This window comes from Corvus moneduloides, chromosome 8, assembly GCF_009650955.1.
Source record: "Corvus moneduloides isolate bCorMon1 chromosome 8, bCorMon1.pri, whole genome shotgun sequence".
In the NCBI taxonomy this organism is placed as follows: Eukaryota; Metazoa; Chordata; class Aves; order Passeriformes; family Corvidae; genus Corvus; species Corvus moneduloides.
The window spans coordinates 21,694,295-21,721,494 of NC_045483.1; the positions used below are offsets into that span (position 1 = coordinate 21,694,295).

The following is a 27,200-nucleotide window of genomic DNA, read 5'->3' on the forward strand; positions in this document are numbered from 1 at the left end:
ACGTGTTATCACCTTGTTCTTTAAAATATATCCCTCGTAACATCTTGTTACATGTACAAACTCAATGGGAGGACATCATCTGTGATTTGTTCACGCTGCTTCCATCCCTCAGACTAATTATGGTCGGCTCAAGCACAGCCCTCTTCCCCCGGCCCGGGGGAGTGTTCAAGCCCCAAAGGCTGCCTGTGGGGGTGCTTCCATCGAGACAGTTCAAATCGCCCCATGTAGGACGGAAAGCCCAGCGCGACCCCCCGAGGGCGGCTAAGGGCCCCCGGGAGGCGCCGGTGGCCACTTCTCCGTAGCCGCCTTCCCGCCCAGGGGACGCGCCGCCCCCCAAACTTTATCGCCTTTCCCCCTTTCTCTCTCCTTTTTTCTTTTCTATTTTTTTCTTTTTTCTTTCTCTCTCTCTTTTTTTTTTTTTTTTTTTTTTTTTTTTTTTTTTAGAGAGAAAAGGTGGGGGGAGCTCAATTTCCCACTTGCCAACAGCAGATAAAAAAGTGGGGAGGGACCTCTTCTGTCACAGCCTATGTAGATTAACCTTTCAATTAGCTGTTATCAGGTCCTGTGTCTTAGCACCAGTCCTCGCAATCTGCGTCCGCCCGCACCGGGGAGGCTGGAGGTCTGGGGTGGGTTTCTGTTTTAATTTCTAAATTAATGATAATTGCTCGCGTGGCTCCCCTCCCCCGCCGAGAGCTGAACGCGTGTGTCTGATCTGCCCGTCCACCTTTTAGTATTTTGGAGTGAGAAGAGGAGCCCCGCGGAGGAGGAGGAGGGGAGACAAGGTATTCTCTCTGTATTCATCTTCTTTTTTCCCTCTCGCGGAGGGGCTTAGGGAAGGTAACTGGTGCAATCAATCCGCTGGCTGGGGATTCCCTCCACCCCCTCCCCGGCTCGTCTGGCTCTCCTGGCTGGGTCTCTTCAGTGTGTATGTGTTTGGGGAAGGGGGTGGGGGGAGGCTGTGTTGTTGTTGTGTTCCTGGCTCTGGTTGCAGCCAGGAGAGAGAGCGAGCGGGCGAGCGAGAGACAGAGCGGAGAGAGCGAGCGAGAGAGAGAGGAGCCGCGATCGCGTTTCAGGGGCAGCACATTCCGCAGGAACCGCTGCTGCAGAAACACACACGGGCAGAGAAAGGAGGTCATTGCAAGCAAAGGGGGGAACCTGCATCGGAGGTTAGATTCCCAGGAGTTTATGCGGGGGATAATAGGGAGCATGCGATGGGGTTTGTTTTGCATTGGGTGACAGGCTGCAATTTGCCATAATAACCCCCTTTCCCTCCCCTCTCCCAGCGCAGGGGGCTTGTCACTAGGCTGGGTACTTTTTTTCCTTTAGCATTGGAGGCTGATGCACGTGTTTGCAGACACTTGCGCTGGGTAAATGCATTGCAATGCTCTGCGTTTTGCAGGGGAGGGGGAGCAGCAGCAGGAGGTGATGGCTGGGTTGGATGGGGTGGGGAGAGGGGGAATGGAGTGGCGGAGGGAAGCAGGGGATGGCTGAGGTTTTTGTGTTGCATGTTCCCACCCTGTCTTTCTGAGGCGGCAATTGTTCCTTCGCAGACGGGGTGACAGAAGTCCCTGTGCTTCGCATGGCGAAACTTGCAGGGACCTGCATGTGGCTGCAGAGCTGGGAGTCATTGTCGTCGTCCCCGTTCCCACCCCCTCCTCCCCTCCCTCGGCGGTGCGGGGTGTGTGTGTGCGCGATAAGCGGCTGCCAGTGCCAGGCACCTTGGGAGGGTTATGCTGGGAGCATGCTGTTCCATCTCGCCCGCCCGGGCGAGTGCCAGGCTTTGAGGCACGCGCGTGACGCTCAATATTTAAGGCTGCTCATTAGTGTGTGTCGCGCGCCCGCCCGCCCGCCCTGCCGAGCTGGTTCAGGCGGCCGCCGGCGGTGTCTCGGCAGCGCTCGCGCTCCCGAACAAACTTCGGGAGGGAGCGGTTGGGGCGGTGGCGGGGGGGGCGGGGAGCCGAGGCCGGAGAGTGGGGGGGTGCCGGACGGGCGGCAGCGGCAGCCAACGGGAGGGCGGGATTGCGAGAAGTCCCGCCCCCGCTCGGGGCGGGTGGCCAATCGCGAGCTCCCGAGGCCCAGCGGTGGGGCGGGCGGGTGGGCGGGGGCCGCGCGTGTGTGGCGGCGGCGGCGGCCAGTGTCAGCCGCCGGCCCCGCCCCCTCCCGCGGGTGGGCGGTGCTGAGCGTGCAGGGAAAGGGGCGCGGCGCGTGATTGACAGGCGGCGCCCGCCAATGGGAGCGCCGGGCCGGTTGCCGGGCGGGCCGGGGCCGGTGTGGGCGGGTGACGGACAGCGCCCCGCGGCCCGTGAGCGCGCAGCGGCGTGCGCGGCGCGGACCAATGGCGGACGGCGGTGGGCGGGGCGGGGGGTAGGTAAGGTTTTAATGAGCCTCCATTGGGCTGTAATCAGTGTCATGTCGGATTCACGTTAAGTACAACAGGGCGAGACAAAATGGCGGCGTAGGTGCGCCAAGCCGCGCGCGGCGGCAGCGGGGCGGTCGCGGCGGCCGCGGGCAGAGCGGAGCGGGGCAGGCGGCCCGGCGCGGCCCGGCGGCGGGAGCGGCGGAAGAGCCGGCAGCAGGGGGAGCCGCTGCGGCGCCCGGAGGAGGCTCCTCCCCCCGCGGAGGTGAGTGGTACCGGAGGGGTCTCACCTGCCTCCCGCGGGGGACGCGCGGCCGCCGGACCCGCCCGCGGTGCGGGTGCGCGCACGGCCCCGTTCCCCTGGGCTGCCCTGCCCGCGGGTCGCCGCGCCCCGGGGCGCAGAGCCGGCGGGCTGGGGGTTCCTGCCTCGGGAATGGCAAATCCCGGAGCAGGGCGTGCAGGGCGCGGAGCCAGCCCCGGCTCGGCCCCTGTCAAATGCAACAATGCCTTGGCCCGAGGCTCTAGGCGTTGCACATCTCCGTGGCTGGGCTATACCGTAAAAACCTTAAGTAAGTTGGGGAGGGGAATAGTTCAGCCTGGCAGTGCCACGTTTTGGAAGTGATGCTCACATTGTGTGTTCTTTGCCCGGACCTCACCTCTTGCACTCTGTCACTGAGCATTGAGAATAACCCTCTCCGGCAAGAGCAGATGGATACCCACCTCTGTTGTTGAAAACCACTATCCCAAGAAGAAATATTTTCAGTGAAACACTTTTTCCTAGTGAACTCTTGACAGTGAATATTACCTTCCCATATTCCCTGCTGTTCTCTAGTACTGTATTTTAAAGTGCTCAGAACTTCCGTGGGAGAAGGTGGGAAATGTGAATTTGGGTGATTTTGCTGGTGTCACGTTGTGCTGATGCTGTTTCCGCTGGTGGCGCTTGCTGCTGTCATGTTGTGAAATGATTTTAAGCATATGATCTCAAAAAAGCCTGTGGGATATCTCAGAGCACGAGCACTTCCATCAGTTTGGTTCAGATGTGCCACTCTTCTCCATGCCCCCAAGTCTTTGGTGTCCTTTTGAAGTTACTGTAGTGTCTACACATCTGTCTTTTTAATGCATATATATGTGTCATTGCCCCTTCATGTTATTCTTGGAAACTGTGTGTTGTGTAAAGAATAATACAATAGCTGGCTTCGTGACCTGAGTAATTTTAAGAGTGATATGCGTGATGGAAGTCCTTACCAGGATCTGCTTTCTCCACGTCTCTTTGTAGGTCCCTATATTTTGCAATAGCAAAACAACTATCTTGTCTGTTTTGCATCATTAATTGACAGGGGGGTGGAATGCAGAGTTGATTAGCTGCAGAATTCTAAGTAATGGCTTGGAGCAAAGAAAAATGGCAAAAATGGAATGCAATGGCAGTCTTCTCTTCCTCCTCCTCCTCTGCTGCAATCCTTACCTGACCCTGATGCTGCAGCAGAGAGCTGGCCTGCTGCTGCTTCTCCTGAGTGTGTGCAGAGCAGGTAGGAGGGAGCAGAATGAGATTGTGCATCACAGGTCACCGGCAGGTTGCTGTCATGTCCCCCAGCTGCGTCCTCTTCTCTCCCTTTTCTTTTTGTTTTTGTTTTTTATAGCCGTGTTAACCTCAGTTTTTAAAAGTTTAACTGCATTTACATTTACGAAAGCCAAAGCAAACTTTTCGTTAATTTTTTTAAAAAACCCTTTAGATGGTATGTTGTGATATTTGTGTAGTAACTTTTAGTTTTGTTTCTGGAGAGAAGCTTAGCTTTTTTTGTTGCTGTTCTTTTGACTACACAGCTTGTTTTCACAATCTGGATCACCTGGAAGCAATTCCAGGTCCTAGTTCAGTCTAAAAACCACCTTATTAGAGGATTATAGGATTACTGATGGCACCTGAGATTGAAGTGTTCAGTCACTGCCTTCTTTAATTATAATCAGCTGTGCAATAGGTATGTGCCTTATAAAGGGCATATTTGCAAGCATTCTAAATCCCAAGCTGAAATTTTGCAACTTCTTTGTGTTTATCTCATAATTTATGACCTAGGTAAAGGGACAAGCCTTGACTAGAGACGGTTTTTCATGTTTTAGAGGTAGTGTGTTGTACTTCACCCTCTCATGCTTCTGTTCGGCAGCTCTTTGGAGGTAGACTTGCTAACAGACTCGGTCAGTAATATAGTGCAGTCAAACTTTCTCAAATGCTTTTTATTTTCAAAATAAGATACCATAGAGTGAAGAAGCTGAAATATGACAAATTACATAGAAAGAACTTTGTGACTGTTGCTATAAAATGTGGAAGTTGTCCTGTGCATTTAACAGTATGGAAAATCTAGTTTATGATTGAATGAGTGGTGGTGAGGGCTTGATTAAAAGTTAGTTAATTACAAGGGGAGAAAGATTAATAAATAGACATGAGTGCCTGATACTAATTTATAGTCACTTCTTTAAAATGGTATTTCCTCAAAACCTGTTTGGGTAATCATCACACTTTTTATATTAAATGATGTGTGACCATCTTTTTGTACTTTTGGTAGAATTGCATTCTAAACTTAGTAACCCGAATGTAACTTTGTGTTTCTGAGTGTCCTTTTATGTTGAGTCTTGAAAGCTTGTTTCTAAAAAAATTTGTTTTGTCTTTATCTGGTCACTTTGCATGTAAATGTGTGTATTTCTGTATGGCCAATCTTGCATTGACCTGTCTTGATTGCTGAAAGAGTTCCTTAATTTATAGCTCCAGGATCACTCACCCAATTTTTTTTGCTGGGAAAGATGTTTGTTAGTAATAAGTTCTTTTGAATCTAACGTGTGGTAGACCTTGGCATACCAGTCATGGAGGTCAGGGTGCTGTGCTTCAAGTTCATGTGCACTCCAAGCGCCAGAGTAAGAGAGGCAAAACAATTAAAAACTTGGGTTGGATGCACTTTGCATGGCTCTCTAAGGCAGAATGAACTTAGATGCTGTTGGAAGGTGTGTATTTAAGATGTCTTGATTTTTCCTCCTGACATATCCTGTCCTGTGTGTTGGAAACTCTGTTCCTGCTGATACACTCTACTGGTGTTGATTTAGTAGGTGCTAGCATGCAGAAGGTTGTATTGCATGTAGGGAGTTTTAAGTAAATAAGTAAAAATGTAGTTCTGAATGTATATGGCTGTGAAATTCCTGTACCAAGCAGTAGACTTTATATGAAGATATAGGTTTATGTTAACCTTTTGCCACAGTCACTGGCCAATAAAAATTCCTGTAAACCCCATGTTATAGCATTTATACTGAAATGTTCATCAGTGTCCAGGAGCTTGGAACAGACCCTGTACTGTGTGTTCTGGAATTTAATGGCAGTGATGTGGTTTCTTGTATGAAATTTAATACAACAGTACTGCAGTAGATGTAAAACTGAGGCAGGTATGTCTGACTCAGCAAATGCAGTGTTCAGCATTTAATTAAGTCCTGACTATCTTAATGAAGACTTACACTGGAGCAGCCTAACTAAACTTTAAAAGTAGCTTTCTAGGAATCTGGGGCTTTATATGTAGCTACAGAGAACTTCCAAATGTATAGGAAGAGTGTATGAGATAGTCTAAATCTGAGTGAGCCTTCACTATATATAGAGTTCTGCTTTGTTGTGTTACTGTATTTTCAGTGTCAGATTTGTGAGAGAATTTATAGGGTTTATAACACCATGGAAACTCTTTTCTTCCCTATATTTGTCTGCATTTTGTAGCTACAGAGTTATTTTGGAATTATCTGAAAACAGTGAATATAAACAGTTCTGTTAGGGAAAGAATGGCTTTTGCTAGCTGGAGTAAGTGAAAATGTCTGTTTACAGAACAAGTTATTGTTGGATTACAGATACTTGAAATACACAGACCTGTTATCAAATACAACTTCCATGAGTACAGTCTGTAAGCAAGAAACAGGATTCAATCCGTGTAGATCAATAGGGTTCAGTATGTGAGCCAGTTCAGCATTCAGGCCCTGCATTTGCATCAGGAATGTGTCTTTTTCAGTCTGGCAGTCACTTGAATTTTCATATTTATAAATCTGAAAATGTTTAAGCTTTGATCAAAATCAAGAAGGACAGATTCATAAAATGAATTGATTAATATTGACTATTTGGGTATAGAAAAATTTTATACTCACCAGTAACCAGCTGAACTTTTGGTACTAATCCTGTTGTGTAGGTATAATAATGTGTGAAACATGAGCTGGAATTTATATTTAAAGACATTTTTGAAGGACAGAGTAAGAAAAAGGTATAGGACAGAAAGGATGTGGTGTTATATTCTTTGTCCTCATAGTTGCCGAGGAATCTTTTTAACAGGTTGGAAATACTTTTGATTACTGTATCAGTTCAGGGTTTTTTCCTAGTGATAATTTGCTCAAGTTTTTGAACATGATTTAAATGCAGGATGACTGGAGTAAATGAAGAAAGATGAGGACCAGGACTTGTGTAATCATAGATGATTTTGTTATTTGTAGGCTGTTTGCCATAGCTTTATAAATGTAGTTGCATATTAACTAATTTTAAATTTTTGCTGTGAAACTGGTGAATCTTCTACTTTACAAGATAACCCATATATTGAGAAAGAAAATTTTTCTCTTCTGTTTTTTGTTTTCCTTTGATTCAAAGTAATTATACAGTTCTGTTAATGCCTTCAGAAGTTCTCACTCACACTTCATGGCAGAAAAAAAGAATACTTCAAAAATATTTATTCATTATGCAACTCCTGTCTAAGTTTAATTTGTGAGACTGTTGTTTTATATTTTTCATATATTTTCCCAGAATGAATAAACTCCTCATCAACATGTTCTTTCAGGTTTCTTAGATGAGTTTTTGTAGACACTGAATTTTCTGTTAGAGTTACGTATTCCATAATAAGTAAACAAAATTTTTTGTTTAACTGTGAGTCAATAAAACATTTTTCATTGTGACCTCTTTTAATACATCTGTGTGCTGACAACCTATTTATGTGAAAATGCCTCCTGTTATTTAGTTTTAATTTCTGTTCCTAAGGATTTGTATCAAAAATGCCCCTGTGCTGAATGCCTTAAAATGAGAAGTGCATTTGTGATGTCTTTGGTTTTGTAGGGTACCTAAATATTAATGAAGGGTGTAATACTTGTAACTTGATTCTGATACTTTTGGTTTTGATTTTCCTGAGTTGTGTAATCAACATGGCAGAACTCTTAGACACAGGATATTGTAAGAATTGGCAGTGGTTAATAATTTGACTTTCATTGGCTGGGGTTTGGTTTTCTGTTTGTTTGGGTTTTCTAGTGCATGTATAATCCATGCAGAAATTATTTGTAGGCAGTTTGTTTTAGGGAGTGTTTTCAGATCCCTGACTGAATGGAAATTGTCCAATAGGTCAGTAGTAGGTTAAGTGTTGGGGTGATGGAATTTAGGAAAATTAAATCCCCTGACTGTTATGAGAAGCAGAAGGATTTTATGATGACTTGTTTGGTGTGGGGTGGGAACTGACAAATGTTTCATATAACATCACGAAGATTTTTCTACGCTGTAGCATCTATAGTATGAATGCATGTCTGAATATGATTTTTCTTTTTAGTACTTTAGCATTAACTATATTCTCTCCCTGCCTCTTGTTTTTTCTTTTCAAAGGTTGCAACAAACTTTCTTTTAAGGACCTGCCGGTGTCATCACAGATGAATCCCTTCTATGTTTCGCTAACAGTAATGTAGTTGGAAAGTTTCAGTCAGCAGGTATTTCTCTGCCTTTTCTGACTCCTCAGGGTGGATATTTTTGACATGTGTCCAAGCAGTGTGTGGAATCCTTTCATTTGTGTTTGAGGTGTGAACAACCTCGGAAAGATCTGCTAAAAGGATAAGGAGGAACCTCTATGGGTAACTCTTGGCTGGAAACAATTACTGGTCAACCATGGTAAAACTTGCCAACCCTCTTTATACGGAGTGGATTCTGGAAGCTATACAAAAAGTTAAAAAGCAAAAGCAAAGGCCTTCTGAAGAGAGAATATGTCATGCTGTTTGTGCTTCCCATGGATTAGATAAGAAGACTGTTTCAGAACAGTTGGAACTTAGTGTTCAAGATGGTTCTATTCTTAAAGTTACTAACAAAGGTCTTGCATCCTACAAGGACCCAGATAATCCTGGACGGTTTTCATGTGTTAAACCTGGCACTATTCCCAAATCTGTTAAGGGATCTAGAGGAGCTTGTAATGAGCTTCGTAATGTGGATTGGAATAAACTCTTGAGAAGAGCAATTGAAGGGCTTCAAGAACCTAATGGCTCCTCCCTGAAAAACATAGAGAAATATTTGAGAAGTCAAAATGACCTAGCAAGTATTTTCAACAATCCTGCCTTTCAGCAGAGGTTGCGGCTAGGGGCCAAACGTGCTGTGAACAATGGGAGGTTACTGAAGGATGGTCCTCAGTATAGAGTGAATTATGGCAGTTTGGAAAGCAAAGCAGCTCCGAAATACTCCAGCACCTTCCCAGCTTCCCTTCCACCTGTCAGCCTATTACCCCATGAAAAAGACCAGGTAAGTCTGAAAAATGAGAGCTAATGTAGTAATGAAAAACTCTTCTTGGTATCCTTTGTTTATTAAACTAATACAAAAGTAATGATTCTTCTTGTGCTTTATTTACCCATTTAAATATATATGAGTGGGGATGTATATCCAAGATGCGTGCAGGACCAGTGCTGGTAAATGAATTTTACTTGGCTCCCTATGTCCTGCTGTTCTGCATTGGATAGTTTGCTTTGTGTATTTTCAGTAGATGAACAGAGCAGCAGGGAAGAGTACAGCTGTATGCTCTGTTGTAGGTATGAGATTGTTCTGTCTTGCCTGACAGACTGGTGTAGCTGAAATCTGCAGTATGATTTGATTGTGGCCTTTTACCTTCATTTTCTGCCTGGATATACTGATTTTCTTGTGGTTTGACCACCACCTGAAGTACCACTGGTGGGACTTAGTGATGTTTAAGACCATTAGAATTATTATTTTTTAATTATATTTGTATGTACATAGTTAGCTTTAAAATGACAATTAATAGAAACTGGAATTAATGTAAATATTCTAGGAACAGAAGTGACGGTGTTAGAGTGTCAATTTGAGCTAAACTGCAGGATCCTCCTCCTGTTTCACTTTTGTTGCACTCCCTACATGGGTTTATTTTTGCTATTACTTGAGTCTTGTCTTGAAGTTAATTGTTCACAGGGTTTCAGCCTTGAGGGAGAAAGAGTTATCAATTAGTTTTTTGTTTATGAAATGATAGTGTCAAAGACATGTCTGCAGGCATTCTTTGATCATTTCCCATTTCGTATGGTGAAGTGTGTTTGGAATTTTCAGTGTACTTGGGGGAAAGAAAGTTACTTGTTGTAGTTGAATTGACTTACAATTATTTGTAAGTTGATGGTTTGAGGTTGTTTTCTTTTTTTGTTTTTGTTTTCCTCTTCTGGCTGGTCAAGTTTGATGTCAGTTGTTTTAGACGTGCAATAGTTCAGAGAGTTTTGCTATTGTAGAGGTGCCACCAGTGTCTCCTAGAAGCTCAATGATGGTTTTCATTCATCTTTTTCCTTTGATTGTGAGATGATGGAGGATGCAGAATAGAAAATGCTTGTGTTAGAATTATTTAGTGAGGTCTTCAGGAACAGTTGCTTAGAGAACTGTCAGAGGTGAGTAGTTGTAGCTTTATTTTTGTGAGCTTCTCTAAAGGTATGTTAAATATGATTGCGTTTATATATGGATATCTATTTCTGTCAAATTGGACCTCTTGGGTATTTGAGGGATGCATGGAGCTTCACATTCTATAATCTGAATGGAAATTCAGAAGTGCTGCATACTGTGCAATTACTGCTGTAGCCATACACTATAAACATTTAATTAGTTGTAGTGATAAAGCTGTCTGTTTAAGTACTTTGAGTTTCTACTGTAATTCTGATACTGTAATGACATGAAAAATTTGAGGGCTGGAGTACTGAGCAACCCAAGTAACGTGAATTCTGTAGAAACAAAAATCTCCCTTGTTAGGCTACCTACTGGGACTGGCACCCATTGCATGGAATGTTACTTGGGTCATGGTGCTAAAAAAGCCATTACTGCCATACTAAAATACTGGTATAAGGATAAATCTGTCTTCTAGAAGTTAGCCAAACAAATCTGTTCTTTAGCAAGTGCTTTGGCAAGAAATAAGCTTTCATTTGGGTGCCTCAAAATTAGCAGTGTGACTTGCGTGTTTAAAAACTGGCATACGGTTTTTCCTGACAAAAATAGTTTTGATGTGAGGTTGGTGAATCAGTAGTTCCATGTTAGTGTAGTGTCCACTTAGCTGTGCTAGCTGTGATCAGGGTTACTGAGCAAATATAGAGACTTGTTTTAAATATGGGATTTTTACTGTTCTTCACTATGTGCGGCTTTATATACTTCAGGGACAGTTCTGAAAGTAAGTGTACATAAGTTGTCCCTGTTATTGGGATGTGACTGCATCTTCATTTGAAATTGATGTTAATTTGTGTATAAGAAGAATGACATTGCAAGAAAACTGTTAGGCTATTTTTATTGGAAACATTTAAGTGACAGTATGGGGCATGTCAAGATTATTTATTGACATTAATACAATAAATTTCTCCAACTGGCATCTCTTAGGAATGGCTGATGTTTGATGAGATTGGTGTATTTTAAAGTTTCTTTGGCTCTTTCTATAGCTAGCACAAGTAAGAGAGGATTTTTGTTGGGGTGGCTAATTTTGTATGTTTGGTTTGGATTTTTGTTTTCAAATACTAGAGGTGAACATCTAGTATGTCTTTTGTTGACCTTTCTGGAGGAGAAGAACAAATGGAGGGATACACAGAAGTCTGTTTTGATATCTGTGGAAGTTTGAGTAATTTTGATTATTTTTCTTTAATTAATGCATAATTAACATCTCATCAGGATGAGACAGATTTGGTGCGTTAGAAGTGCGTTAGAGCTCTCAGTCATTCTGAACATTCACACTCAAATGCAGACTCTGAACTTTTCTTCCTGAGGGAGTGAAAGGTGATCAGAAGAGATACAGTATGGCCTGTGTGTGTGATTGTGTTGTGTGTGGGTTGTTGTTGGTTGGTTTGGGGTTTTATTGGTTGTTTTGGTTTGGGATTTCTGGTTTTGTTTGCTTGCTTCAGTCACCCACCCAAAGCATCTGAGTATGTAATAGACTGAGAAGATAAATACTATGGAAATGCAGTGTCACTGAATTTAGTTTTGCAGACCTGGAGCCTTGACTATGTGACAGGAGTGTTGAGTGGTTTGCATTCTATGAAATAGTTGGAACAGGGAGCTGGAAGTGCTAAACATTTGTCTTAGTGGTGATGATATGGAGCTGCTTTTCTCGTCTGTATTAACTGGGTGATCCAATCCTACTAGATATAGTTCTCTTGTTTCATTAGATTTAGAAGTAGCTGCAATTAGTTACAGCGATGTAGCTGACATGTTTCCTCCTGTTATCCATTGACCTGGAAGAAAGGATTTGTATAAAAATGGTGTCTCAAGTGTTACTCTGACTCTTCTGGATTTGGGCAAAGTTGTATCAACTCTTGAGTTAGAGCAAGAGAAAGCATGCAGTGCAACTGTTTAAATCTTCGCTTACTCCATCCCTTTCCATTTCCTTGTGTGTGTGGAGGGTTGCTTTTTCATCTCTGAATGAAGAGATAGAAGTACAACGTTCATGTAAAGACAGATTTTGTTGGAAGGTCAGTAGCTTTTGGCAGCTATATGGTGTCTAGGTGGTATAGCGTGTCATGAGTAGTGTATATTATATAAAAGACTTTTCAGTTACTTGAAGTACTCTGATGGTTACATTGAGGTAAATGCTCACTGATGTGTCTGGACAGGTAACTTGAATCAATGCACTTCAAAAGATGCCTGTTTTAGTGTTAACTGGGTGTGTGAAGGACAGCATCCAGCTAGAGGTGGAGCTGCCTTAAGAATGAAGGAAAACTGAAAACAGTGGTATCCTTCAGGAGGAAGATTTGCAGTGTCTTTTTTATGTCCTGAAAAAAAATCCAGAAAAAATCTTCCTCAAATAAAGAAACAAAGCCAAAACATACACACACACAGGAAAGCAGAAAAATAATTTTGTTGTGCAGCAGTTTGATCTCGTGCACTTTGCTATGTTGCAGTGCATATTTAAACAGTTTAACTGGTCTTATGTGCACTTCCTTATGCTCAAGAGTATCTTGCATAGATACCCTCCCTTTTGCTTCACACCTTTTCTCATCAAGTATTTTCTGAAAAGGGCTGTATGAATATGTTAGCCAGAAAATGCAGTGTAAAAACTGGTTACATAGTAGGGAAGGGTGTGAAGAGAGAGGAAAATTGAGTGATACTTAGCTTTTCAATAAGTCTTTGAAGCATTAAAATGCACTTCCGGAAATGCAGCAAAGTGGTATTTAAAACTTACGGTTAGTTTTAAGAAGAGTGTTTAATTTATCTTTAATGGTGTCAGTTTAGAATGGCAACATTGCTGATGTTTTCTCTGAGTGTTTTCCTTGTCTCTGGGACAAGCAGTAGGAAGGTTCTGCAGTTTGGGAGCTGCATGAAACCTAAGAAGTCTTGGGAGTTAGCCATTTCCTGAGCACAAATGCTATGTGACTATAAACTCAAAGAAACAGATATTTGTAGGCTGTAGGCAGCTTTTTATTTGCTTATTTTTAGACATAATTTAAAAGGATAGATCCAGCTTTTAAAGGTGAAGAGGAAGTGGCCATTGTAACATTTTCAGAGGGCTGTGGGAATGCAAAGTGTATCTCAATAGTTGCATCTTTGCTGTGTTCAGAATAATTAGTACTTAAACTTCAAAGATGCAGTTCAAATGGAGATGGCTTGATGTTGGTTCTCTTCCATGCTCTCTTGAACAGCTCAGCAACTGTGATTTTCATCTGATTTTTGGCATGAAAAATTTTATTAATCCCTCTTTCACTTTCATTTTGTCTTTCTAAGCTTTCATGCAAAACCAAACTTGTTTTATTAATTTCTCTTACCCTGCACTCCTATCTAATTTTGTTTTCACTGGCCTACGTACATTTAGCTTTTCAAAGTGTAACTTGGCATGGGTTGAATTTCAGTTTTCTGGTATGTAGCTTGTGCCAGTGCAGACACTGGGTGTTCCTCCTTCTGTCTTTCAGGCAAAGGGCCAATCTATAGCGAATTGCTTTTTTGGCATCCAGGCTCCTCCTTGCTCAGTTTCTCTTCCTGTGGGTAGGCAGCAAGACAGCGTTGGTTTAGATTTCTTGTTGCCTCAGTCCTCTAGACTTTCCACTGTGCAGAAACAGAACAGGGAGGCAGAAAGGAATGCACAATGTATCTTGCAGATTTACACATGAGGGGTTATTTGTAATGCCAAACTTTGGGAGCTGGCTTTATGTGGTGTCTGCGCTTATGAGGGTGAGTTTGAGCACCAAAATACAGTGGTAGAGAAGTTTCTAGAGTGTCTGCAGTGCTACAATTGAAGAGACTGTATATGGGGAAATGGAAAAGAAATCTTGTTTGAACTTTGAAAAAGGTTTGAACTTTGTCAGTCCATAAAATGCTGTTGTCTTCAGATGCAACCTTTGTTTCTCTCCTCATAACATCTTCATGGTGACAAAATACTGAGGAATGTTGGCATTACTTGGCAAACACTACGTCTCATGTTTGTGCTTCTCATTATTTTAATTCACAAGTTACCTTTATTTCTTGGAAGGGTGGCCTGCACCTTAACTGTGTATATATCTAGTCCTGGAAGTTCTGGGATGATTGCTAGGTACTGCTGCTCTTGTGTTTTGGGGTGTTTTGGTTTGGGGTCTTGATTTTTTTTTTTTTTTTTTTGGTGGGTTTTGTTGTTGTTGTTTGTTTTATTTTGGGGGGTTTTGTGTGTGGGTGGTAGTTTTTGGTTTTGTTTTGGTTTTTTCTGTCCCTGTAGCTTCTGAAATGATAAAAGTACCAACCCTGTGCATAAGCCAAGGGAATTCTTAGAAATAGGTCCTATTAACACCTGAGATACTGGACCTTACCAGATATTGAAGTGGAAGTGTCTCATCATCCCATATTGTGAAGAAGCAACTCATACTGCTGTATAGATAGATATATGTGGCTTTGGGGGCTTTTTTTTTTTTTTTGTGTGTGTTTTACAATTTAGCACATTTGAACCAACCCAAGAAGCATGCTTGTAAGAGTTTTCTTGAATTGTATGGTGGGAAGTAAGTGAAATACTGCTGTTTCCTGAGTTAGATTGGTCTGTTCCTTCCTAAGGCAGGGTAGAGGTTAGTTTTCAATTTCTGATGTGAATTTCTGCAAACAGGGTCATATTTGCAGTAGCCTATAGAACCATGAGGGAAGACCCTACTCATCTTTTTTTTCCCCCAAGCTGGATATTCTGAACATAGTTCTGCATGATGTGCCTGTGGTTCTTGTTTACTGCAAGGAGTGATTCCAAACCTTATACTGCAGGCTGTTTAATCCTAAGGCTTGCTAAAATTTGATTCTTTTGGTTGTTTCCCTTCAAAATTAATTGGTGTGGTGTTCTGTGGTGAGTCCTGTAGTGAAACTGACAGCAGTGAGTTAAAGAAATCCTGTGTAGTTCCAGCAATTCTGTTGGTGTTTATTCATCTATGCTGTTTTCTGTGAACTCCTCTGGCTTAACCGGCAGTGACATTTGACTCCTAAACTATGGTTAGAGGTTTTATTCTGCATTTTTCCTCCCAGATTAATTTTTCTTCAACTAGTCAATGCATGGATATCTCCTTTGTCAAGATTCCTTCTAAAACATAGAAATACCAGAAGGCTGCCTTAGATATAAGGAGAACTACCTAGCGTATTTTCTCAGTGCTGTTTTCTTACCTGTTGAAAGTGTCTTTGCTTTTCCATGTTCAATAATAGTGATGGTCTTGACTCTTGGGTATTTTTTCCGTGTCAGTTGGAACAGGATAGCAATTCCATATTGTTTCCTGTTGTTGCAGGAACTTTATTGTAAAACATGTGATGAAAAACCCTGATTACTTGCAGTTGAAGTTGTCTGCTATATTTGACATGTTATTTTTTTTTTTATTAAGAAAGATCTCAGATATAGATTAACTGCTAATTAACCACAGTTTTCCAATTTGGTAGTTGGAAATGGCAAAAGACTCACTTTTGAAAGAATTTCAAGCTAGCATTAAGAAAAGATCAACAGGTATTAAAGGTTTTTAGAACTTTGAATCCATTTATGGGTCTTGGCTCTCTGTATTCAGGACTATGTTCGCCTGGATATAAGGACAGATCCATGATTTGAGGGCCTGTTTCAAGTCAGGACACTAGGACTTTATGGAACCAAGTGGATGGAGTGCTGTTGTGTACTGGAACAACAGTTTTAGGGCTCAAATGGTGGCTGTAGAATTTTGAACATGATGGCGCATCAGATCAGGCATCCCTTAGCTGACTGGTCTACTGCTGTCCTTTGTGGTTACCTGGAAAGGAACACATCAACTTCTAAACCAGTGTGATTTCCTTCAGTTGCAATATTGCTTGTATTTATTGTTGTTTTTCCCAATCTTCTTATATCCCTCATTGAGGAAAATTATTACTGGTGTCACATAGATTTTTCCGTGGTTTTTTTTTTTCCTCTCCAGGTTCTTTGTGAAGAGCTTGAAGTTTTGAATTTGCAGGCACAGCCAGCCTTCTTGAAATGAGTGGGTGTGACCTGTTACAGGGATGCCTGTGTAGGCAGCTCCAGGGCTGCTGCACTTAGTTCTAGGTTTGTATGGATTATTGTGACTTCAGGTTGTGCTGTAGAGAAGATGTTGCATAAGGAAAAATCCCATGTGGTGAGGGAAACTGCAGACTTGTAAATTGTCTACTCTTGTGCCTTGTCACTACAGTACTAGCTAGTGTGCACAAATTTCTGCTTTGTCAAGTTTTTGGGGTCTAGAGGGACAGAGTCCCATTTTTCTCCCCTCGTGGTTGTGGTGGTACAGTCCAGAAGTTACCAATTAATGCAGTCCTAGGTGGCGCAGGCTTGAGACTTCTGGTTTTAATTACAAGCAGAGCTCTGGCACAGGAAAAAAGCTCTGTATGACCTCAGCAGAGGTGTCTGGTAGGCATGGTTGATGTTTTCTCATCTAGGAATAGAAGTAGAGCTAGCTTTAAGCTATGGTGAGTTTGCCACACGTTTTCCACATGCTCTTCAGGAGTTAATTTCATCACTGGTGGTATTTTGAAGTTGGCTTCAATTTCACATCTGTTTTTCCAAAATGGTGCAGATGAGTGACTGTAGTTTTAAGAAGTAATTTTTGTGTAATGTCCATGTATCCGTGGCAACACTAACTAGCAATGTTTGCATTTGGCTCAATAAAAGACAAATGTCAGTGGCACCCGTGTTTCAGACATAGAGTACAGGCAGTTCTTAACTAATGAATAAGGAGAATCATAGAATTATTTAGGGTGGAAAAGACCTCAAAGATCAGTGAGTCCAACTGTTAACATAGCACTGCTATGTTCACCATTAAACCATGTTCCCAAGGGCTGCATCTGTATGTTTTGTGAACGCTTCCAGGGATAGTGATTCCAATACTTCCCTAGGCAGCAGGAAGTATTTACACGTAACAGTTGAAAGGAGTACAGTCAAGATAAAATTGCCATAGATGTGTGGGACTGTTGTGTTAGAGCACCTCTTTCAGCACTACACATTGGGTGATTATAGTGAAGATGGAGGCTGCTATTTTTCAGATGGCAAGCTAATGAGAGGTAACTGGCACAAGCTGCATCAAGAGAAATTGAAGATAGATGAAGGACAAAATCCTTTAAAATGAGGATGGAGAGACATGGAACAGGGACTCGGAGTGGCAATGGAATCTCCATCCTCAGAGGTGATCAGAGCTGTAACAGGCAAGGTCCTGAGCAACCGAACTGGTAAAAATGTGAGTAATACCTAACTTGCAAGTAGCGTGGAATTCTTTAAAATGCTTAGCATTTAGTGGATAATGAGCAGTAGTTAGCAAAGACATTATACAAAAATACAGTTAAATGGGTGATGAAAAAGTTAGTGTTTGAGCCTGAAAAGATTCTTAAGACCAAAGAAAGTTCTGTTATGATCATTGAACTTAATAGTATCTAGTTAACAAGTTCTGTGCTTATGAAGGCTGCTGTATCCCTCCCTTCTGTTCCAAATTTAAAGATACTCAGCTTTCATTTCCTACTTTGATTTTTTTCTTTTGACCTCTGAATGCTAGTATGCCTGCTGTAGGAGTCAGTTTAACAAGAATCTATTAATGGTAGAGGAAGAGGACAGTGCATTGACTCCTGCAAGTAAGTATTTGGTTATCAGTCAGTTTATAAATATAAACACAGAGGTTAATGTAATAAACAATGGGGTTATACATAAACGTGGTATTTTCTGGTCTGAATATTTTTGCTCTGCCTCGAACTGTCTAGTTTTCTTCCCTTTCCCCGTTATCCAGTTGTAAAAACTGAATGTTTTTACATTCAAAACCCCAGGACAGTCACAAAAAACTTGTTAATGCTGTTTTGCGAATATGAATCTGCTTTAATATTGAAAAGTTGTAGAGTAAACCCAGTGCATTTATTTTGATATGTTTGGCATGCATTCTGCTGATCTAGGAAAGCAGGCTTTTGGATGTTACAGATGTTTTCTGAAGGTCTGAAATTTATAGATAAATCAGTCGAGAAATTACTCAAACCACATGCAGGGTGGGTTCTCAGGGTAGCAGCACATGCTGAGTGTCTGTAGGGATGATCTGCTCCTGTGCTTGTACATGTATGTTTTAGCTACATGCAAAAGTACTGGAGCTTGTCCTCTCTGAGAAGCCAGTGACTTGCTCTGTGGCTTTCTGTTCAAAGAATTTCACTTGTTGGGTCACTTGACATGCTTGTCTGCCATACACTTATTGGTACTTGTGTTCAATAAGTTCTGGGCTTTGCCATTTGGAGTTTGTGATGATGGGCAGTTGTTTTTGCTTTATGGATTTGTGCACTGTGTTTAAAAACCAGTGACTAGCTGCTCTTCTTGCAGGCATGTTTTCAGTCTTTCAGTGGAGAGTTGCAGGAGTCTTTTCTGATCTGAACATGAGATGGATGGTAGGAGTCTTTTATTTGGATTAATAAAGTACTGGAGGAATCTTTCTCTGTGTTCCCAACTTCCTATACTGCTCTGAATTCAAGATGACACCTCAATTCTGCCTGTGATTTGAAATAAATAGATGTGGCTTCTATTCATCTTAGGATTGACAGATTTTGGTTTATGTCTCCTGGAAAACACTAGTGATGGAAGAAAGCAAAACTGTGCATTATCTGCTAACGTGAATCAGAATCTGAATGATTTATATTGTTTCTTTCTCAATATTGTCTTTGGATGTATTTTGAAGAGACCTCTGCATGACTTGTTTTCTAGAGAAGACTTTGTAATATAGCTGAGAACAAACTTTTTCCATTTCCTGATCTCTGTCTGGTGGTAAAATTTTAATTTGCTTGATATTTTGCTAATGCAGATGAGTTTTGCTAAAACAAGTGTATTTCTAATTTTATCAGAGCTTTTATATGGAATTTACTTGTAAAGATTAATGCCTTAAATTTTTTTATTTGCTCCCATGTAGCAGGGAAGAGAATCATAAAATAGTTTTAGTAGCTAAGTGGTATTAGCATTGAATCTCTTATTTTGCTTTTCCTGTCAAAAATATTTATCGTAGTGACTTGTCTTAGCTTTCAGTTTCTGACAGCAACCTTAATAGCAAATTCCTTTCCCCACAACACATGCATTTTTACTTCACTGTTACTGGTATTGTGAGACCAGCAGCTTCAAATAAGGTTAGCTTTTGTCTTTTATGTGCACAGCTAGAACGGCTCCCATTGTTACTGCTTTCTTAGGGCATGACAGCTTGACTTTTTCTTATTTCAGGTATGTATTTAATAAATTTTACCAATTAGAGTAGACATCTGTTTGGAGATCAGCAGCAATCAAAATCACTTATGAAGAAATTGTTGGCTCGTGATGCATCTAAAATATTTCTGGAAGTTCAACTTCTTTTAGCTGTTGCTAAGAGATAAATTTTCATTGACATGAGTGATGTGAGGACATGTCAGCATGCTACCAGTTGTTTTATAGGCAGTCAGCTCTGCCGCCTTGCAGATGGTTGGAAAACTCTTGGTAGAGGGTAAATGTGTGCTGATTATCTCATTGAATTAAGGTAACTTTTGTCATTCATTGAATTCTGCAGACCAGGCACTGAGCAGCTGCTCTACTGTTGAATTCTGGATTTAGTGAATACAAAGATTATGCTAAAGGGTGTTTAGTCCCGTTCCAGGTACTGAGCGTTGGACTACTGTAAGAATTTCTTATTTAATACTATCTTTAAAGCATTGGTGTCTTACTAGGGTGAGAACTGTCTTCGACATTTTAACTACACTGAGTTTTTCAACTTTGTTGTCCCCACATGCTTATTTATCTTTTCAAATTTTGAAAACTCTGCCTTTCTTCAAGTTGTTAAAGTGTTGCCAAGGGGAGTAAGTCTTGTTTCTGCCTGATTAGACTTGCCTCAAATATAGTTTAAGCAATCTGATGATTATCAAGTTCCTAAATACATTTATTTTGGATTACACTTATGAGTGTGCACCTAATCTATGGGAGTATATCTAAAAGTCATAGTTCACGGTCACATTAAAGCGTCCATGTAAAATTGTTTCCCCATCCTTTAGAAAACAAATTAGTATGCAGAATTTTATTAAAGACTGTTTTCAAGATTTGAAGTATTTAGCTTTTAGAATTATTTTGGAAAGGGATTGCGGAAGGAATCGGAGCATTCCCCAGATGAAGCTTAAAGTTCTTGGATTGCGGAAAACATTTCTGGATTTAGTGTTTACAGACTTTTTAAAAAAACAGTTACAGTCTTCAGATCAATATAGCTTTGTCCAAGAAAATTCTGTTTTGTGAGGATCTGAAAGTGAGTTGTTCTGAGAACATTTCAGTTGCTTCAGAAATACAGTGGGTAAAATATGAATCAAACTATGACTTAAATATACTCCCATAGATCAGGTGCACACTAATAAGTGTAATCCAAAATAAATGTATTTATGAACTTGATAATCGTGTTCTATCAGTTCTATATAAAGAGATATATTTTCATACCTTGCTATATAGGAGGGGGTAATAGACACTTCTTCATATATACCCTGTGTTTAAGGATTGGTGTCTAATGCATGTTGTAGGAAAATGTTTTTCAGGGGCAGTTTAGGTTCATCTTCCCTGCCCTATTTAAGTGTAACTTTGACTTCATTCCTGAAAGTTTTGGGGGATTCATTTTTTTATCAAGTATATAATGTCTTAAAGGGTTCTTAATTTCCTTTCAACCCACATCATACACTGATTAGACTTCTACCAATAAACAGTTGACCATTTTCCATGCAGTTCCAGGAAGTGTTCGGCAGTTTGTGCTGAAACTATAGTGTTCAAAACCTAGAAATTCTATCTTAATGCTAGGATTATAATGAAAAAGCTGATTAAGAATCAGTATTTGGGGTGTAGAATTTAGAAATTAATCTACGTTGAATGAATTTTGTTACATAAAGCTAATGGGATATGATATTCTCAAGCCCAGGAGCTGAAGTGTTTTTTCTGCTGTAGAAAAAGTCAAATGATTCCACAGGCAAATGATACATCTTTGAAATTATGTAAAAAGGAAGTAACTTCATATTTGTTTCATTACCCCCAATATATTTTTGCCCTAATAAGCAAATTGGTTTCCATTTCTGAAGACAGTGCTAACACACTTAGTGAAGTACATCCAGCCATAGATGTTTGAAATAGCTTCTCAGACTGAAGAAATTGCTCTGCTCTTGTACCTAGTGGAAATTTTTATGGATTTTTTTTTCCCCCTTGCCTTTTAGTTTACTGAAATGCTGACATCTAACTCTAGTACGTTTCCAATAATTCCTCTCTACTTCTGTTTAGTATCAAACAGATTGCTTTTGTGACCTGGTTTGTGTTTTGAAAGTTAATGATAGAAAAATGTGAGATATTGTCATAGAGAAATAGCTTTAAAGAATGGTCTGCTTAACATCTGTAAGATTGCCTCAGTGTTAAAACTATTACATAATATTATATATGAAAATTAAGTCTTTAATCTCTTAGCAACTTTCCCTAGAATATATTGCATGACTAAGGTAAACTGATATTAATTCTTTCTTCAGGCAAAGCAGACCAAAATATAATAGCTCCTGCAGTGGTATCTTTCACTTGTGAGGGGACTGTGGCCTCACTGGAGATAAGGATGGAGATAAGGCAGGTTGCATGATGACTTCAAAAGTACAGCTTCCAGTATCAGAGTTGAAAATGACAGCCTGGGTTACAGCACTGCTGTTTGTTGCTGCTGTTACAAGCTAGCCCAAAATGGCACAGGTAAGCCTGGTACATACTTGTAACAACTCGGAAAGTTACTCAGTTATGTGATCTAGCTTCACCTCTGATCTTTTGAAGTCCTGTGATAAAGGGTGCTTGCTTTTGGACACCTTTTCAGTTAAATATTGCTAAGTGCTATAGTTGGAGAAAAGACCCTTGAGTTTGTAATATTAAATTTAAACAGTTTTCTCGGAAGGAGTTTACTGGGTGGAGGTACCGCAGGGAATATTGCATATTATCATATATCACTCTTCATTGAAAATGAGCTGTTAGACTATAAAGCCAGTAAGGGAGTAATTAAATTCTTAATTGGGGCTGATATTAGCAGAGGTACAATGACAAGTGTTTTAATACAAACAAAACAGCAACAGGGAAGCATGACTTAGAACTGCCTTTCAAACTAAGACAGCAGCTCTTGCTTGTTAAGAGCTCTGTGAAGGTGCATTTGTTCTCCTATACTCTGTTGATATGCTGACTTTTATATACAGGTAAAAATACCAGTTTTCCTAAGAATTTTTAAAGTAGCGCTACAAGAAAGTAATGTTTATATTTCATTTGCAGTTTTAACTCATTTATATTCACAAACCAGTAAATAATTAGTCTACAAAATTTTTTTTTATTAGTAGATCTATTAAATCCCATCACAGCTCCATTTGATACAGCCTATGCCACCAGCACTTTTTCCTGCTGTGGTTAGTACCACAGAAGAGAGGTGGGTTATTTATGCTCTATGCTTGTTTTTTTGTTTCTTAGATGTGCTCTTTCAGGCTTGTGTAAGAGCAGCATAATCTAGAATGGATAACCCACTTAGTGAAAACAATAGCAAAACACAGAGGGGTTTCATATTGATTCAAAAAAATGTTTTTTTAAATATATTTTATGCCAATTTAGGAGAAGTACATTTAAGGTATTTTTTGTGAATGATGTTGGTTGTTTAGCCTCATCAGTGTACAGTTTGAGTGAAAAGCTGTAGTCAATACTTCATTAGCAGCTTCAATAGAGGATTTTAACAAGCGTCCTGTTATGAAAGTAAGAGGCAGTAATGTATAATCTATAGAAAACCTGTTCACATGACATACAATTCAGCTACATTCTCTGGGTTGTTTTGCTCAAATTACCAGTTTATATTCAGACTCTGTACTTTTGAGGTGATACCGGTATCAGTAAAACCAGTGTACTGTGGCGTTTTTTTGTTAGTTTTGTTTTGCTTTGAATGCTTCTTGAAAGTGTTAATTAGGAAGTCACTAATACAAATATCTCAAGTGATGGAAGAGGCCCAAATATTGTGTCAAAATTGACAGATTTAATTCTTTTTAATTTGTGACTATTTCAGAAACTTGAAGCTGAGCAGTGGTTCATTGTACAGCTGTTTCTGAACTTTTCCCATGAGGGAACCTTAACTGATAAGATCTTAACATAGGTTTTGTGGTTTGGCTGCTCATAATTAGGGGAAGGAAAAAGCCAACTATGGTTTGAGTTTGCCGTTGTGGTATAGGACAGAGTATAGTTCATGCTGTTTCCTGTCATGTAATCTCTATTAGGTTCTTTTGCAGAGTTTAATATTTTAATATTTGGTGCCTACAGTAATTTGGGAAAATGAGAAACATACATGGGAAGTGTTAGACTGTTCATCTGCTGAAGGACGAAAAAAATGCTTTCTTTTTCATCTGTTTCACTGGCCCTACCTTTTCCCACCTGCTTACCCTTCCACCATCAGTTCACATCTTAAAAAATCCAGCTGGCTTGAGACCCTGACCATGTGTGTTCCTATTTCTTGACTGATGTAAACTGAGTAGAAAACGCAGGCTTAATGTGCTGTTTAAGTTTCCAAAGTCTTAAATCAGGACGCATCAGTCTCTTCCTATGGTATTTTGTGCTTCAGGATCTGCAGTGCTAGTGTAGTAGCACAGGTGAAGCTTGAGAATAGGTCTATCTAGTGTGTTAGCTCAAGAGCTCAAGCTTTTATAGCTGGATTAAAATAATCTTTCTTTGATCGTGACTTGTAACATCGGATTAAATTCTGACTAAATTAAATAGATAATCCATTAGAGTAGAATCAAAAGACCAAGTGAATGTAGTGAAGACAGTTTTTTAGGGCTTAATTTGATGCTTAATTATTCTGACTTTGGAGAATCTGTCTTGAGAGGTATCATGCAGATGCTCTGTTTGAAGATGGAAAGGTTCTTACCTAGATTACAAGAAAGAGCTGTTCTGCAAACAAATAAAGAATGATGGAATTTTGTTAATAGCACATTATTTGGAATTGAGTAGCCTTATTTGTGCTGCAGAAGCACTTCTGTAGTACTGTTGTTTTCTTCTCTTTAATGCCTGAAATGTACCTGATTTAAGACGATCCTGACTCTCCTCCGTGATATAACAAGTTGAAAAGTAACCTTTCTATATAGAGGACCATACTGTTATCCTTAGCTTTATCAGCATGTGGACTTAGCTAATGTATGTTCATAACTACCTTGGAATTCATTTTGTAGTCACTGATTACAGGACTCTGAAGACTAGCTTCACTAGCTGCCTGATCTGTGTGTAAAGAATACATTTTTCTCGAGGTTGTTTCGTTTGAATTTTTGTCTTGAACACAAATATTCAAATATTTTTAATGGAGTGCTACAGACTTCCTATTTTTTGCCTAACTTTCTACCACAAAGGTCAGTTTCTTCCTCATCAGTTAGACCTTATTGAAATTGTAATTCCTTATGATTAAAGTATTGTTCTTTTGCTGTAAGACTTTGCTGCAGGTTGATGCACGTATGTCATAATTGCTACAGTGATAAATGATATAATAGTTTAAATAGATAAAATTTTGGGCTGGAAGGAGAAGATTATGTGCTGTGCAGCTCAGTTGTATTGCTATGCTGTCGCATCTTGCAGCCATCCTGTAGAAAGGGGTGAGGTGTTTGCCTTGATCTTGTTTTCCTGAATTTGGTCAGTATGGATTTTCATGTGCAAGCTCAATAGTGACCTAAATTATTTGCGTTCTTTTGTGGGTTGAAAACTTGAAGTATCTTTAATGGTGTAAAACAGGAATGTCAAATCAAAACTTAAATGCGGTATACAGGTTTGGAGGTGGAATCTTCCCTACTCTCTTTTTCCATTTCCCCATGGATCGTATGGCTTCATTGGAAAGATGCTTCAGACAGTTCAACCACACCAGCAGATGCCCAAGATGGCTTTTCAACTGTCATCAGTACTGGTGGGCACCTACCTGTGAGGGCTTTTGAAGACGTTTGGCTAGTGTGTTATCCTTGATAAAATACATTCCCTCTGGAGGAAAATCTCCTGAGTGCTAGCAGATTTTTCTGTCCTGGCTGTCAGGGTTTACAAGTGACACATGTTAAAGTGCAACAATAAAAGGCAGAATCTGTTGCCTCCTAACAGGAAGCTGCTTTGTTGCTTTTTCTTGTGTTTTGGGGTTGGGTTTTTTGTTGTTCCTAGTAATATGAAGAAAAATCCTTGAAATTGTCTGAAATTCCAAGCCATTGTGAATATACCTGATGTGCAAATGGTATTAAAAAAACCCTAAATCCACAATAAAAAGCTGTATAATGCAGTTAACAGGTATTGTCCATTAAATTCCAAGGAAGGTGTGGAAAAAAAAAATAAAAGGAGTTTTATTTATTTTTGTGGTATAGAATAAAGGATAGAAGTGAGGGGGGCAAAAAAATACTATCTTCCTGTAAAAGTTGTCTTCCATGTATATGCACAGCAGTACAACATGTTAGATTTCCAAAACTTTGCTTTCTTTCTTTGCTTTTGCTTTGCAGGGGCAAACACTGCTGCACAGTACAGTTGTAGGTTGTTGAGTCCTGTCTTTTCTACTACTGTATTCTCCTTTGATTAATGAATCATTAGATTTATTAATGGTCATTAAGACCATTCTTCATATGTGTTGAGGGCCAGTAAGAAAGGACTTCTTGGCTTTCCGACTTGGAGATGTTTTTATGCTAAATAAGATACAGGTATTTTCTCAAATCTTCTTGTTCTTGGATATAAAGATTTTGCAGAAATAGATGAAAACATCTCAGAGTTTCTCATGGCTATGTGAAATAAGGTACTCTACTGAATTGTCTATTGTCTTACATGTCTACACTATAGGGGCTTACCATTTCAAGCTGTTTGGGTAGAAGAAATTCTAAGAGCAGGCATTCCAGGTTTTCCCAGAAGGATTTAGGAGGATCTAGCATGTTGGTCACTAGGTGATATTTGAGTCAGCTAGGACCCTTCCTGCCCTGCATTGGTCCAGGAGTGTATCTGGCATGCCTGGATCCCCAGAACTTCTGTCTGTATGTCTCATTTGCAGCTGTAATCAAAAGTAAGTAGTAAGTGTATTAATTTCTAGTACCAGAGGTAAATGATCTTCAACTTCTTTTCAGACTCTTTAAGTAATGAGTCTAATCTATTGCAATAAAAGCTCTACCAGTCAATGAGTGTGGTACATTAAGTAATTCTGTGGTTTAAATCTAATTACTGTACAGTGCTTTTTAAATCAAACTTTTGCTGGCTGCAGGGCAAAGCATCTTAAGCTTTGTCAAATTTGTATGTTATGTAGAATTTTTTTAAGAGTGATAACTATGATCCTGCCATCTACAATATGTTCTGTATTTACGAGAGCAGAATTGCAGCTGTTGAAGTTGGTCAATTATATAGGAAATAATGGGATCAACTGTACTGGGATGCCAGAAAATAATTGTGTGTGTAAATGAGAGGCAGACTCAGTAGTGTGTGACATCATACAGTGAATGCAAGCTTTTAATGATAAACTAGGTACTAATTATGGAGCTTTTCTGTGCTACAAATGAGCTAATTTATAGACTGCCAGCACCTGAAGAAGGAAGTCTCCTAGGGGCAGAGGCTTGTGTATTATAACATATTTATTGGTTTGATAAAAGCCGTATTGCATTATCTGTCCAATTTAACCAGGAAGTATTTTTCTTATCGTTTAACTGTAAATCTCAAGAGGAGAAAACTGTAGAGTGTGATTGTACATTCTAATGCCACTTAGCAGTAGCGATTCAGGAATTGATGCAAATAACGGTTTTAAACAGCTTCCAGGGAAGAGAATTTTCTTTTTTTCTCAGAAGTGATTTTTATATGCCTTGAGGTACTCTATTTTTAAACATATTCATGCACAAATGTATATATAGAATGTTTTATTTGCACCACCATCATTTATATAATGATGTACCAAACTCATTGTTTTGTGAAGACTTAAAGATTTTGATTTTAAAAGTAGAAGAATGAGGTGCAGTACTGAGTGAGGATAGAAGAGAAAACCAGAAGACTACAGGGAATGAAAGAAAGGTGAAAGAAGAAAATACCCTGTTTACTGTAAACTTTAAATGGTAATGTTTGTTACTCAGCAGCTTCCTTTCTGCAGGTACCGTCAACCACTTAGCAGTGTTGAGGTTTTGTCTTTTCAAGTTAATTGAATA

At 40.1% G+C, this 27,200-nt stretch overlaps 1 protein-coding gene across 8 annotated transcripts in view; it reads left to right on the forward strand.

Annotated features, from left to right (window-relative positions):
• The first annotated feature begins 536 nt into the window (after positions 1–536).
• KAT6B (lysine acetyltransferase 6B) overlaps positions 537–27,200 on the forward strand; it is a 110,731-nt gene continuing 84,067 nt past the window's right edge. For 3 of the 8 annotated variants that reach the window (XM_032115660.1, XM_032115658.1, XM_032115659.1), the window contains exons 1-2: positions 2,522–2,621; positions 7,998–8,894. In XM_032115660.1, the coding sequence (XP_031971551.1) occupies positions 8,800–8,894 (95 nt within the window). In that variant the 5' untranslated portion in view covers positions 2,522–2,621; positions 7,998–8,799. Of the gene's footprint in view, positions 627–656; positions 783–863; positions 1,167–2,521; positions 2,622–7,997; positions 8,895–21,584; positions 21,754–27,200 lie in introns of those variants that run through there. The other 5 variants (XM_032115657.1, XM_032115655.1, XM_032115654.1 and 2 more) reach the window with 5 other exon arrangements.